General features: G+C 39.9%; 1 protein-coding gene across 4 annotated transcripts in view; it reads right to left on the bottom strand.

Annotated features, from left to right (window-relative positions):
• The window catches only part of CNOT10 (CCR4-NOT transcription complex subunit 10), a 65,351-nt gene that overhangs the window by 6,761 nt on the left and 43,354 nt on the right, over window positions 1-15,236 (bottom strand). For all 4 annotated transcript variants that reach the window (XM_007464921.1, XM_007464923.1, XM_007464922.1 and 1 more), the window contains 2 exons: window positions 4,010-4,123; window positions 449-579 (listed from right to left, as the gene is read on the bottom strand). In XM_007464921.1, the coding sequence (XP_007464983.1) occupies window positions 449-579; window positions 4,010-4,123 (245 nt within the window). The remainder of the gene's footprint in view (window positions 1-448; window positions 580-4,009; window positions 4,124-15,236) is intronic.

The raw sequence follows: 15,236 nt of genomic DNA, 5'->3' as shown, positions 1-15,236 counted from the left end.
CCTTTTCATGTAGTAGAGGTTCTAATAAAAGATATGAGAATGCTACCTACCTACCACCACCACGGCCTAAGAAATAACCCTGAATAAAGTGAAAACTAGTCTCACTCCCTCAAAAATTTAGCCATGATTTAAAACTGACTTTTGAATGCGATACTTTTACTCTCCCCTGGATTGTGGAATCCCTCTGAAGAGAAAAATATAAGAATCAAAACAAACTGTTCTAACACTATCAGCCTTTCAAAAGTTAGAATTTAGACCATGTGATAATCAACTCCTAGGTCTCCTCAGCAAACAATTAGTATAAAGTAAGTACAGCCAAAACCGTACAGTGCCGACCTAAAACTCCCTTCCCTTTACAACCGTGCCATTAAATTTCCACACATCCTGAGTTGCAAAGGAAAGGCAGTGGAAATGGTGAAGAGTTCTGATCAAATGTGTCCTCATTAACCTTGGTCCTGCTCATTTGAAGAGATCCCTAAGGAGACATCAGTGACATTCTCCGGGTTCAAATGAGTAATAGCATCAGAGATTCTGTCCAGAGAGATGAGGGCTTCTGCAGCATATAAATGGCCCAGAAACCTAAAATGAAAAAAAAAAACCAACCAGATTCCAAACTGAAAAGTAGGTCATCACAAAAATACCCAAGTATAATAGAATTTGGTGTATGTGTGTTTCACATATTTCAAGTCTTTGAATTGAAATCTAAGTTTGTAAATGGATTAAGAGTCATTTAAATTTTATCTCTTTAAAAATATCTTAAATATACAATAATTTTTATGTTCGCTAAGTAGGAACAAATGACATATCAATTAAGAGAGCAGTTTAGGGGCTTCCCTAGTGGCACAGTAGTTAAGAATCTGCCTGCCAATGCAAGGGACACAGGTTCGAGCCCTGGCCTGGGAAGATCCCACATGCTGTGGAGCAACTAAGCCTGTGTGCCACAACTACTGAGCCTGAGCTCTAGAGCCCATAAACCACAACTACTGAGCCCACATGCCACAACAACTGAAGCCTGCGCGCCTAGAGCCTGTGCTCCGCAACAAGAGAAGCCACGACAATGAGAAGCCTGCTCACCGCAACTAGAGAAAGCCCGCACACAGCAACAAAGACCCAACACAGCCAAAATAAATTAATTAAAAAAAAAAGAGAGAGCAGTTTAAAGTTGGCGGTAAATCAACTGTATTTCAATAAAAATTTAAAAGAAAATAAAATAAAGTTGGCAAATTTACGCTGTTCTGTTTATACAGAAAATAACATAAGGTGGTAATGAAGTTCTAAAATAAGAGGCAGATCCGAGGATGGATTCCCCGGGAGCCGAGGATCAGAATTAGGGTCCTCCAGGGAGTTCCCTGGTGGCCTAGTGGTTAGGATTCTGGGCTTTCACTGCTATACCAGGGTTCAATCCCTGGTTGGCGAACTGAGATCCTGAAAGCTGTGCAGCACAGCAAAAGAAAAGAAAGAGGGAAAGAAAAAAAAAAGAATTAGGGTCCTCTAGCCTCTGCTGCTGGAACAGTCAAAAGGCACCAGGACGCCAGATCAGATCTGGGTTGGATCAGCTTTACTTCTATTCCAAAGGTGTCCTCCTTTTCACATCATCTATTTTATGTCCACTGATGTTGGGCAGATGTACTTTCCCCAGGTTTACAACAGCCTGCTTCTTCCAGTGTCTTACTTTGAGCCATTTTCCCCATGATCATCTGATTGATTTTTCAAAATTAAAACAGCCTCAGCCATATTACACCTTGCTCAAAATCTTAATGACTTTTTCTACTTGAGAACAAAATAAGACAAACAAAGCTAAACTTATAGATTTAAAGCTCTCCACAATTTGGTCCCACTTTCCTGTAATCAGTCAACATTCTCACTCCCCCAAAGATTCTTCTGTTCCCACCAGACACAGTGTCCTGGGCGGGACACCCCACTGTGCTCCCTGTGGCCTTGCCTCCTGGGGTGCAAAGCCAGGCCAAAATCCAACTCCTTTTAAAGGTCAGCTCAGTTCTCACCTCCTTTAGTTGGCCTGTCCCAACTGAGTCTGTCCACATGGATCTTGGGTCCTCAAATCTTAGGCTCTTTTCAGTTTGACCATTTTCTGGGATTTATGCACATTAATCACTCAAGAGCTATTTCTTTATTAAGCAATTTCTTTCTTCTAACTAGCAGGAGCTGTAATGCCCTTCTATTTTGCTTCCCCACCAAATACCCTAAAAGAAATGACAGCTTTTAAAAAAATCAGTAACCTCAAATGTATTCTGAAATAAGATATTTTAAAAAACTTCATTAAAGCAGTATCTATAAGCCAATAATCATTATAAAACACAAACACACAAATTCAAAGAACTACTTCAAATTGTTTTCTGTGAATTTACTTAAAAATTTTTTTAAATCAAATTAAATGCCTTCATGACACTCAGAGCCCAGAACTCCAGATGAGGTGTACAGAAGGCAACAAGCAGCTGGGTAAAGCTGCTGCGGTATCTGGGCTGCCACGGGCAGAAAATGCTCATCCTCACTGGAAAGATAGTGGTCTGGCCAGTAATTAGAAACCAATGCTTAGGATAGAATAGTTAAGAGAATTAAAGATGAAGTTATCAGACATGGCCTGGCCAACCCCTCAGGGTTGGCTAAGAAATCATAAAATCTAAGAATTGTATTGTTTTGACGTTCAGAGGGAAGAAGTTGATAAATGAGGTTAAAAACCCTCCAGTAAATGCCAAGTAAAGAATCTAGTTGGGATTATTTGAGAATAGTGATCACAATGTCAGCCAGAGGATTAAAAAAAGCAGAGAGGATTCGTGTTTCATTTTTGTTAAAAAGAAGAAAAACACACACAACTCTGCTCTACTGACGGCCACACACACCACATCTGAGCAGCGCGTGTCCAGTGGGGTGCAGGCCGACGTTCCTGACTGTTATATCACGGGGCTGGGCCACGGGAAGGAGGGAAGGTGCCTTAGAGGTAACGCGACTGCCCTGACCTCGAGCTCAGGACCCTCCAGGCCTGGATATTAGACAAGGTTTTCTCACAGGCAAGCAGCAGTGCTCACACTTGAATTGTGACAAAGTCTCCTATGTTCCTGGATGCTCTTTTAATTTTGTTTTTTTTTTTTAACACAAAGCATGAAAAAAAACAAAATAATAAAACACAAGGCATTGTGGGGAACACTGACCTGAAACAACCTTAATCAATGTTAATTTTAGATGATTGTATAAAGTAATACTTTTTTAAAAGACAAAAATAATTAAACATTTATAGAATTGTTCCTCAGAGTACGACCTCACAGTTCTAAATGTTGCATGTTACAAACAAAGGGCGCTAAAAGGCAAAAGAACATATTTTGGAAATTATAACTATATACCCACAGGATGAATGAAAAAACAACTGTCCTAATGCTATGCAGAGTACCTGTGGTCTTGGGTAAAATTTCTAGCATCAGCATCATACAAAGATTCAAAGAATGCTGCATCTTCCTCAATTTCCATAAAAGAAAAGATGATGTGCTTTAGAAAAATTTTAGAATGACAATGACACTAATATTGAAGAGGCATCTGAAGAGTTTAAATAAAACTCATGTACTCAGGAAATGGTACAGTAGTCTGGAAAAATATTTTAAAATTCTTATTTGTCTACTTTAATTTCATTCTTCAAAGCAGGTTTATCCTGTTGACCAAACTCCTTTTTGTGTGGGTCTTCTCCCCGAGGACTAAGCTTGTTTGGGAGCTAATATGTGATAACATGCTCCAGTCAGACCCAGCAGTGGACACTACAGAGCCCAAAGATTCTTCTTCCTAATGCTCAGAACGGCAAATGCCATTTCCAATAACCCTTGAGGTGCAACAAGTGAAAAAAATTTCACTACCAAACACACAATTACCAAATTAAGAAAGAAACTTTTTGCTTTCCCTAAGATAATTTTCCACTGGGGGAGTAAAAGAAGCAATATGCACCACAAACTAACTGAAACCCTCCAAAGAAAACAAACTAGGGACACACAGGGCAAGTCACACTTACTTCAGGGATCCTGACAGCTTGGGCTGCTGAAGAAGTTTATCTGCATGATTCAGAGCCATAAGGTTATCACCCAAAGCCAGAGCCACGTAGGCACTACAGGCGAGTATGGAGCACCTGGAACAAAAAAGGCAAGGGCTGAAGACCTGAGTTACAAAGTGACAATGATGCTACTTGTTAAACAGGAAAGAGCTCCCTAATTATAGCTGTGGCAATCTGGACACCAGGAAAGGAGAGAGGAAGCCATGGTACTAATGGTAAGAATTAGAATGATGTGTAAACTACCGTCTGAGGCTCAGTTTAGCTATTTACCTAAATCATCTTTAGCTTCCATCCCATCTCCAACAAAATAACCAAATGGAGTTACAATATATATTTAGCCTGTAAAAGAATAATATAGTTAATGGCCTAGTGAGAACTTACTTCCATAGAACATTTCTTTTAATATCCTAGAAACGCTATGGAAGCACATTTGCGACTCTGCTAAGAAACACAATTAACTTACTAAAAAATCCATTTAGCTCAGCTTACTGTAAAGTGTTCTCCTCTGAAACTATTAAGAAGTCTATAGGTCTTGCTAAGCAACAGTATCAAGAGTAACTAAAAGAATTTCATTCACATAGGTACTATTATCCTAAATGAATATTCAAGAAAAAAAACAGGCTGAATAAATACATGTGAAGGTAAAAAATTTAAGTTACACCGATTTTGCTAGGTTGGGTTGGAAACCTAAATTTGTTTTGTTTTCTACTTAAGGGGCAGCTCATTTAAAACAAGTCTAGCCAAAGACTTGACACTAATAGATCATTTGAATGTTAAACAACCGCTCCACAAAGCAATCTTAAAATAAACCCTTGTCAAATAGAAATGAGGTCTGAATGGCCGACCACAAATGACCTGACTTAGATACAGGGTTTTGAGTTGTTTACAAATTACAATACATATGTATATCATGAAGTGCACTTGGGTTGTAATTTTAGTCTAAGGAAGAATGTAACCATCCTGGCAACACAGAGTTTTCTAACACTCTGAAATCCTCTGACCAGAAATGCCCCTCTGGTAAAAGCACAGACAGGCAAATTCAGAAGCAGCCTGCCGTTTCCTCCTTACTGGCTGGCTCACTCCTGGTTGCTGGAACCTTATAAAATTATCTACTAAACGAAAAGCAGCCCCTCAACTCCTAACAACACAGAAAAGTAGACTGGCACAAGGAAATTGGTATTTATGGCCTTAGGTTATGATGATAAGGGCTAGAAGATTGCCCACTGTGGGTCCTTGTTTTATATCAGTGTAGAAACTGAGATCCAAAGTGATTAAATATATTCACTAGCTTAGAGTATGTGATTAAAGTCTGGACTAACAGGCAACGCTGTGGACTCTCAATTCACAGTTCTTCCCATCCTATCACACTGCTTCTCTGTCAATTCATAAGACTGTCCTAAAAATAAAGTAGAAAGAAAAGATTACATTATGATTTTCTTAATGCATACATAACTATGCACGCATATGTAATCTGTCTTTTTAAAAAGGAAGAAAACAGAATTTAATTGAAACATTACAAGTTTAAATTTTGTTACTGAGCACCTAATGTAAAATCTGAACCCTGTTCATAGAAGAGAGTAATTTAAGAGCAAGCAAGTAGTGTTATTTCCAAAGGGATTTTCCTGACAAGCCGACTGTCATCCTTGTGTCTCCAAGAGCTGTCTTCACTTAGCAAGGCTACCCTGTAGCCACGGCCCCTGGGGGGAGTCCTCTCCCTGACGGAAGACTCCAGAGCCCACAGGACGGAGGCACTGGCTAGTTATCTCCCATTTTCAGGAGCACTTCAGTGGTTAAGCTCTGTGTGGTGAGATTAGGTGACTTAATTTCCTCTTTTGGTTTATTTGTAGTTTTATTTTTAAATGGCAATAAACATTCATTCATCAGCCAGATATGCATTATGGGAGCTTTTTTTTTTTTTTTGGTACGTGGGCCTCTCACTGCTGTGGCCTCTCCCGACGTGGAGCACAGGCTCCGGACGCGCAGGCCCAGCGGCCACGGCCCACGGGCCCCACCGCTCCGCGGCATGTGGGATCCTCCCAGACCGGGGCACGAACCTGCGTCCCCTGCATCGGCAGGCGGACTCCCAACCACTGCGCCACCAGGGAAGCCCAGCCAGATATGCATTATGAAGACAAAGAATGACGTTTAAAGGCCTAAGTCTCCAGAGGCCCAAGACCACCATCAGCTCATGGCAGTCATACAATTTAATATCCGTTTTCATCTGTGACTTTGCCAAAGGCCAGGGTAAAACATAGCTCCTTAAAAGCAGAAGCCTGCATCTTTTGTTTCCTACACAAAGACGAGAGCAATTTCTCACCATCTGCAGTAGGTGTTTAATAGGTAATCACTGAAGACCACAGCTTTCAACATTTTAGATTTACTTCTCCAGGCACCCAGACCCCCACCTGTCCTGCTGGCAGGCCACCTTGCTAACCAGGCCAGCTCCTTCCCAGCTCCCAAACACAGGGGAGTCACCCTGCACGCTCTAGGTCCTAGAGTCTAGGACAGGCCTCACCTCAAGCAGGCTTGCTGGGAAAAGCCTGCCCTGGCCTCTCCTGACAGTAGGGGGGCTATTACTGCTCCAGCCCACTGTCAAGCCCACTTTGGGTCCAGAAATCAGTCATGTAAGATTTGCAGCAGGATTCTGTTTCCCAAACTATAATTATGTATAAGGTAAAAATCTTGTTTTCCTTAGCTTTTACCTCTCCTCATAAGATACCACATCAAATTAGAACAGGGTGAAAGATTTATACTAATAATACAAGCCTCCTATTAAAAAATACTTGAATATGTGAATGCAAAACTTTGGGGCATTTATGCTCCTCTTCTCAGAGTGCCTTCCAACCCACCCTAACTCATCTCTCACCACCCTCTCACTCATCCTCCTTTTCCTCTTAGAAAACAACATTCCACTCTACATAATTCCTGCAGACCAGTCACACTAGAAACACGCACGGCGCTCTCTACTGAGCCTCTGGAGAAATCACTTTACTTCTGATAGCTGCTACTTAAAATATTGACCCCCACCCACCAGCCTGCCCCACTACTTTCTTACTTCCTTGAGTCACTGTCCAATCTGCTTTACCAGCCACTCAGTGGATCTGACAGTTCATTAGACTGGAAGAACTATACCTCAAGGGAAAGGACACGCTAGCCTCTCCCCCACACTGTGGCGGATCTGACACAGCCCCACCCTCTCCTCCACGTGCTGGAGGAGCTGGCTTTAGGTCCACAGAATGCCAGCCCTTGGAAAAGAAAGGAACAAAAAGATGCAGAAGAAGAAAGAGAAATGGGGAAATAATTTTCCTTAAAGGACCAAACTACAGCAACAAGCTATGTTAAGACTGGGCATTAAAATTTGTCAAGCTATATATTCTGTGAGTAAAATGAGCCAAGTGTCTGAAATGGCTCAACCCATATCAAAAGAGGCTAAAATGGGGGTAAATCCAGTCAGTCACCATTGGTCAAAGGAAAATAAATTCACAAAGTAACTTCATGGCAAATGTTATTTGAAAAACTGGCTTAAAAAATCCTATAAAGAATTTCTTCCAATAAACTGAACATGGTACTGGATTTTAAAATTTAAAAAAATATACAAGCTGTTCCCATTTAGCTACAAAAATCTAGAAAATGTTAAACCTGTCAACTTCCCATTCAAGAAAATTAAAAAGTTAAATTAGGTAAGTTTTTCACTTCATGTCTTCTGTAAACACTTTTCTTTCTTTCTTTCTTTCTTTTTTTTAACATTTTGCTTTCTAATAACAGTTCTATGCAAAAAGAATCTTACTGACAAACACACCCCAAATCCAACACTAAGATAAGCCCAGCTCAGAGAAGCTGAAGAAGTTTTCCTCCTCAACCAAATCTAGCATCTCAAGGAACCCAGTCTTACCCCTGGTGGCAAATAAAATGCAACAGTCACAGACACTGCATTTTATACGCAGACAGGGCCTTAAGACAATGCGATCCAATTTGACAGAAGAGGAATGAAAGGCCCAAAGGGGTTAAATAATTTGTTCAATGTCAGCAGGAGCCCTGTGGGGTTTCTCCAGAGTGGGAGACCACTGAAGAATTATTCTAACCCCCGCTTGTGATCAATGTGATCATCAGTTCAGCTGAATGGGGTCCTGGGACTCAGGTGTGAATCATGCCGATGTGAACACAAACTGCTGATAAGGTGAAGGATATGTCACACAGGCAGGTTCCCGCTTTGGCAGAGTTTATTAAGATAAAAAAGTTTCAGTAGGACCAGACCCAGCTGTAAGACTGAAATGGGGTCAAGTCTCTAGCAAGAGCAATATGAGATTCAAAAGATTATTAGCTATAAACCTGTTTTAGGAATGTCTCATGAGCTATAACAGAACCACTTGTGTAAGACCAAAAGAAATATGATTCCTTAAGTACACTAAAACTGCCTGTAATATTAATGTTATCAACCATTTGTCTGACTCATCTTCTTTTATAAACACTGGCCCAAGGGAGGTCCCTTTTAACTGAATGGGAAATAATTCACTGAGTGTCACATCAGAGTCTAAAAGAACTAATTAAGGTTCCATAATTTATACCTGTGGAATAACTGGGCCTAATTAAATTTGGTCTGAACATTTCCTTTTATCCATTTTGAGCCTCTTATTTAAAAAAAAAGACAAATTGAAATTTCATTTTTATCTTGTATGCTTTAAGTCTGGCCCCAGTGTTATTTCCTACCCTTTTCTAGTTGTCATACTCTTTTCCAGGTTCTAGAGAAACCTCCAATTTAGTTTTAGAAACTAAAAGTTTGCTAATATCACAATCTCAGAATGAATAACAAAGATGTCCTATATTACGCAACATATAAGACTTCATACATATCCATGACAGTTATTAAAATACTACGCGAGGGCTTCCCTGGTGGCGCAGTGGTTGAGGGTCCTCCTGATGACGCAGGGGACACGGGTTCGTGCCCTGGTTTGGGAATATCCCACATGCCGCGGAGCGGCTGGGCCCGTGAGCCATGGCCGCTGAGCCTGCGATTCCGGAGCCTGTGCTCTGCAACAGAAGAGGCCACAACAGTGAGAGGCCCGCGTACCGCAAAAAAAAAAAACAAAAAAAAACACTATGCGACAATGAAATTTTTTTTTTTGGTTGCGCCACTTGGCTTGCAGGGTCATAGTTCCCCAACTGGGGATTGAACCCAGGCCACGCAGAGAAAGTGCCGAGTCCTAAGCACTGGACCACCAGGGAATTCCCTAAAATGTTAATATGTGGCTAATCCTATGAACTTATTTCTTTATCATAAGATACCACTAGTATGCAAAAGGATTAATAAGTTGAACTCTCACCTCATACTGTATACAAAAATTAACTCAAAATGAATCAGACCTCAACTTAAGTGCTAAAATTATAAAACTCTTAGAAGAAAATATAGGGGCAAACCTCATGACCTTGAATTTGGCAGAGGATTCTCAGATATGACACAAAAAGCACGACCAATAAAAGAATAGAACATAAACTGAACTTCATCAAAATGAAAAATATTTGCGATTCAAGGACACCTCCAAAAAAGTGAAAAGACAACCGACAGAATGGGAGAAAATATTTGCAAGTCATATATCTGATAAGGGTCTCGGATCTCAATACACATTTCTCTAAAGGAAGAGATACAAATGTCCAATAAGCACAGGAAAAGATGCTTGACATCATTAGTCTTCAGGGAAATGCAAATCAAAGCCACAGTGAGATACCACTTCATATCCACTACAACGTATATTCAAAAAGATGAATAACAAGTGGTGAGGATGTGAAGAAACTGCAACCCTCCTACACTGCTGGTGGGATTGTAAAATGGTGCAGCCACTTTACAAAACAGCCTGGTTAATCCTCAAATGATTAAACAGTTACCATAGGACCCAGCAATTCTACTTCTATGTATACACCCAAGAAAAAGAAAAACATATGTCTACACAAAAACTTGTACATGAATGTTTATAGCAGCATTATTCTTAATAGCCTAAGGATGGAAACAATCCAGATGTCTATCAATGAATGGATAGACAAAATGTAGTATATACATACAATGGAATATTATTCAGCAATAAAAAGGAATGAAGTACTGATACAGACTACAACTTGGATAAATCTTGAAAACACTATCCTAAGTGGAAGAGGTCAGTCATAAAAGCCCATGTATTACATGATCCCATTCATAGGAAAGTCCCAAACAGTGAAATCTATAGAGAAAGAAAGTAGATTAAGGCTGGGGAGTAGATTGGGGATAAAGGGGTCACAGCTAAAGGGTGCAGGGTTTCATTTTGAGGTGATGAAAATGTTCTAAAATTGACTGTGCTGATGACTGCACAATGCTGTGAATATACTAAAAAACACTGGATGGTACACTTTAAATGGGTGAATTGTATGGTATGTGTGAATTATATCTCAATAAAGCTGTTTTAAAAATATAAGATATGAGTGACAGTCAATAAGTGTTTGACTTAAAAAACATAAAATATTAAAAGTACATCCTTGGGACTTCCCTGGTGGCACAGTGGTTAAGAATCCACCTGCCAATGCAGGGGACATGGGTTTGATCCCTGGTCCGGGAAGATCCCACATGCTGTGGAGCAACTAAAGCCCGTGCGCTATAACTACTGAGCCTGCGCTCTAGAGCCCGTGAGCCACAACTACTGAGCCTGCGTGCCACAACTACTGAAGCTCACGTGCCTAGAGCCCGTGCTCCACAACAAGAGAAGCCACTGCAATGAGAAGCCTGCGCACTGCAACAAAGAGTAGCCCCCGCTCGCCGCAACTAGAGAAAGCCCGGGCGCAGCAACGAAGACCCAATGCAGCCAAAAATAAATAAATAAATTTATTAAAAAAAAAAAAAAGTACATCCTTATAACCAATCACTATATGACAATCATTGTCTCCCAAATGCATGTGGCAACAATATTTAAATCAAAGCAAATGGCCAACATATCAATCCCACACATGCTTCTACATTCTAAGATTCATTTGGACCTTAGGCCTTTCAAAGACAAATTTTTCAGAAGAGATATTCAGCTAAATTTTGTGGCATGTGAGAAAACTGGCATAGGAACAATATTATACATTTGTAGAAACCATGTATCAACAAATACAAACACTTCAAACAGTTCTAAAACCTTAGAGGCAGCATTGTCCAACAGAAAGTAATTTTTATATGTCCACGAGTGTAATTTTATATTTTCTAGTAGACACATTAAAAAACAGAAACAGGTGAAATTAATTTTAATAGATTTAAATTAATCCAATATATCATTTCAACATACAGTCAATATAAAAAATTACTGACATATATTACATTTTTTAAAGTTTTGAAATCCAGTGTGTGTCCTACATCTGACCTTTCACCAGCCACATCTCATGTGCTCAGGGGCCACATGTGATGAGTGGTTCTGGTACCGGTCACTGCAGTCTTAGGGTCTAAGGAATACACGTAAAATACAAAGAAAGGGTTTTTTTGTTTTTGTCAAGAAACCAAGTTTTCCATGTCATATCACCCCATAAGTGATATATATGTAAGTGAAACTGACCATTTATCAATCATTAGTGGTTAAATTATATTTCCCCAAATAATATATTTAAAATTATATTAACTTTGAAAAATTTTGAAATACCTTAAAAATTTTAAGTTAGGTATAATTTTTATACCTTAAAATACATCATTTTAACTGCACAGTTTGATAAGTTTGAATATACACAAGTAGACACCAGCCCAATTAAGATACAGAATATTTCTTTCACCCGAGAAAGATTCCTTCCAGTCAGTTCCCCAACCACTGTTCTGATTTCTATGAACATAAGTTAGTTTTGTATAGTTTTGCCTGTCGTATAAGTAGTATAAATAAAATCATACAGCATGTACTATATTGAGTAAAAGAAGAAACACGAAATGTTTTGAGTTTCATATCATGTTGACTTGTGCATCAGCAGCTTGTTCCTATTTACAGCTGAGCAGCATTCCAATACACAGAGTTGCCTGCAATATATTTTTTATTCTTTATTTTTTTAAACTCTTTTTAAAAAAATTTTGGTTGCACTGCGGGGCATGCGGGATTTAGTTCACTGACCAGGGATTGAACTCGTGCCTCCTGCAGTGGAAGCGTGAAGTCCCGACCACTGGACTGCCAGGGAATTCCTGGCCTGTAATTTAGTTATCCATTCTCTCACTGATGCATGACTGGGCTATTTCTACTTTTTGTCTATCACAAGTAAAGCTGCTATGAAATTTTTGCATGGACAAGTTCTCATTTCTCTTAGACAGAACCTACAAATAGAATCTTCTATTTTAAAAATTTAAAGTCATCGCATTTATTTAACTCAAGGCTACAGAGTGTTTGTGTGTTTTCTTTTTTTAAAAAAGTAAATTTATTTATTTAATTTTTGGCTGTGTTGGGTCTTCGTTGCTGTGCACAGCCTTTAGTTATGGTGTGCGGGGGCTACTCTTCGTTGTAGTGCGTGGACTTCTCATTGCAGTGGCTTCTCTTGTTGCAGAGCACAGGCTCTAGGCACGTGGGCTCCCGTAGTTGTGGCACGCAAGCTCAGTAGTTGTGGCACACGGGCTTAGTTGCTCTGTGGCATGTGGGATCTTCCTGGACCAGGGCTCAAACCCGTGACCCCTGCATTGGCAGGCGGATTCTTAACCACTGCACCACCAGGCAAGTCCCTGTGTGTGTTTTCTTAATTGAATGAAATCAGTGGCTTTGCAGAGCTTTAGGTGGTTAAGGAACTGAAAAGCAATATTCTCACAGTGTCATTATATATATGCTTTTCTTCATCCATTATATTGGTATCTCTAAGTTCATCTGAGCCTCACAATTAAACTATTTAGTTGATTTCTGAGACATTTTCCTGTTTGGAGGACAAATTTCTGTTTTAATTGTGAGAATATTTTTCTGAAAGCTACCTTGATTTTAATATGGAATCTCACAATTGCTTCAGGTGTCCTATGCCTTCTGAAAACATACTTGTAACTCGGTTAGAATGAATTTTTTTTGGTCCCATCTTCTTTTACATACAAATGAAAAAAAAAAGAAAATAGTCAAGAAGCCCTGAACCATATGCTAAGAAGTGGCCATTAGAACAGTCATGATAATTTACAGCATATTAGTTATGCTGGAAATAGGAAATGAGGTTTTGCACTGGTGTCTTGGGTATTATAGAACAGAGGGGTCAAATATAATAGTCCATAAAAACTAAACTATACACTAGTCACACACATTTCCAATCACATAAAAGAATTCAGGTCAGAAATGGATGAAATCTCTAAGAATTCCAGGATCTCAACGGAGAACCACTGTGCTCAGACCCCTTTCTGTAGAAGACAGCTGGCTCCTGCCACGGAACTGCCCTTTAACACACCCAACTGCGCTGGGAGCTTTTATAGCTTTGAAAATTACCACACAAATCTTTTACGACTCCTTCCCCCACACCATTTGTCTCCACATTACCGTTACTACTGTCCTGTGGAGCGGTTCTTTTTATAAATCTACCCTAAGGCTCCTTCTGTCTTGTTCCATTTCCCTTCTCCCATCTGCTCCATAAGAAAAAAAGGTTAATATATATCAGCAAACCCATCTTTACCTCACTTTATGATGATGGAATTCCCTATGGAGACCCTTTGCCCCTTTCCACAGAAATAGGGAAGTAGTTTTATTTTCTCTGAAAACCACCAATCCTCCTACTAGGGTGTGTGGAAAGAAAACAGTTGTGAAAGGCACAAAACTCTTTGAGAGGAGGTATGCCACCCTGCACATACCCTTCTCTTTAGTGCCACTTACAGAAGGTAAAGTTAAATTACACAACTCTGCAGCTGTTCAACCAGTGTGGAATCATAAACTTCTTAAATTGCATATGCATACATAAAGCAACCCTAAGATTAGTATTCATTCAAATATATTTGTAAAAATTAAGTTAAACTTAAATATTGTTTCAAATACCTTCATCATTAAGGATTCCCCTTAAAAACTGTGCACAGTGATATTCACTGCAGCATTATTTGTAATACCAGAGACTGAAAACATTATAAATAGCTAAATATAAATCAGTGTTAAATAAACTGTCATATCCATATAATGCAATTCTATGCACCCATTAGAAAGAATGAAACAGAGCTCTGTACTGATATAGAACAATCTCTAAAGACATACTGTCAAATGCAAAAAGTAAGGTATAGAGCAGTGTGGAACTCTGCAGCTGTAGTGTAAAATTCCCATATATAAATATACTGGGATGATAATGAGAAATCTCACTGGAAGGACACATAGGAAACTGGTCAGCAGTTGCCCCTCAAGGGAGAGGAAGCAGAGGACTGGGATTGGCCGATATTCACTTTACACTGCAGAACCTTTTGTCTTACTTGTATTTTTACCATATAAAATAACCTTATAGATAGATGAACCCTGAGATAGCTATAAAATGCAGGTGGCTCCATAAACAGAGAAATGTATAGAAAATATGAGGCATATTGGGGAAGAAACGGTACATTTTTGGGGCAAATTAAAGCATTTTCCCAAATATGGTCCTGGCTAAAATTTACAATCCACCCCTTCTCATCAGCTCACTTTATACCAAACCCAGTTTAGCTTTACTTAACTTGCTCTGTTTTTACACATTTCCACTTGGATGAAAATCTAGCATAGTGAGTTTATTTTAGTTATATGGTTGGAATTTGATTTTTTTTTTTTTTTTTGGCAACGCTATGTGGGATGTTAGTTCCATGACCAGGGATCGAACCTGTGCCCCCTGCAGTGGAAGGGCAGATTCCTAATCACTGGACAGCCAGGGAATCCCCAAATTTGACTGTTTTTTTTTTTTAAAAAAAATCCCATTTTAGGGACTTCCCCTGTGGTGCAGTGGTTTAGAATACTCCTGCCCATGCAGGGGACACGGGTTCAAGCTATGGTCCGGGAAGATCCCACATGCCGCAGAGCAACTAAGCTCGTGCGCCACAACTACTGAGCCTGTGCTCTAGAGCTCACGAGCCACAGCTACTGAGCCCACGTGCCACAACTACTGAAGCCTGCGCACCCTAGAGCCCTCATGCCGCAACTACTGAAGCCTGCACTCCTAAAGCCCATGCTCCGCAACAAGAGAAGCTACCATGAGAAGCCTGTGCACCGCAACGAAGAGTAGCCCCTGCTCGCCGCAACTAGAGAAAGCCCATTGGCAG

Source organism: Lipotes vexillifer, unplaced genomic scaffold (genome assembly GCF_000442215.2).
Source record: "Lipotes vexillifer unplaced genomic scaffold, Lipotes_vexillifer_v1.1 scaffold1934, whole genome shotgun sequence".
Lineage (NCBI taxonomy): Eukaryota > Metazoa > Chordata > Mammalia > Artiodactyla > Lipotidae > Lipotes > Lipotes vexillifer.
This window is presented reverse-complemented; position numbering and strand designations above follow the sequence as displayed.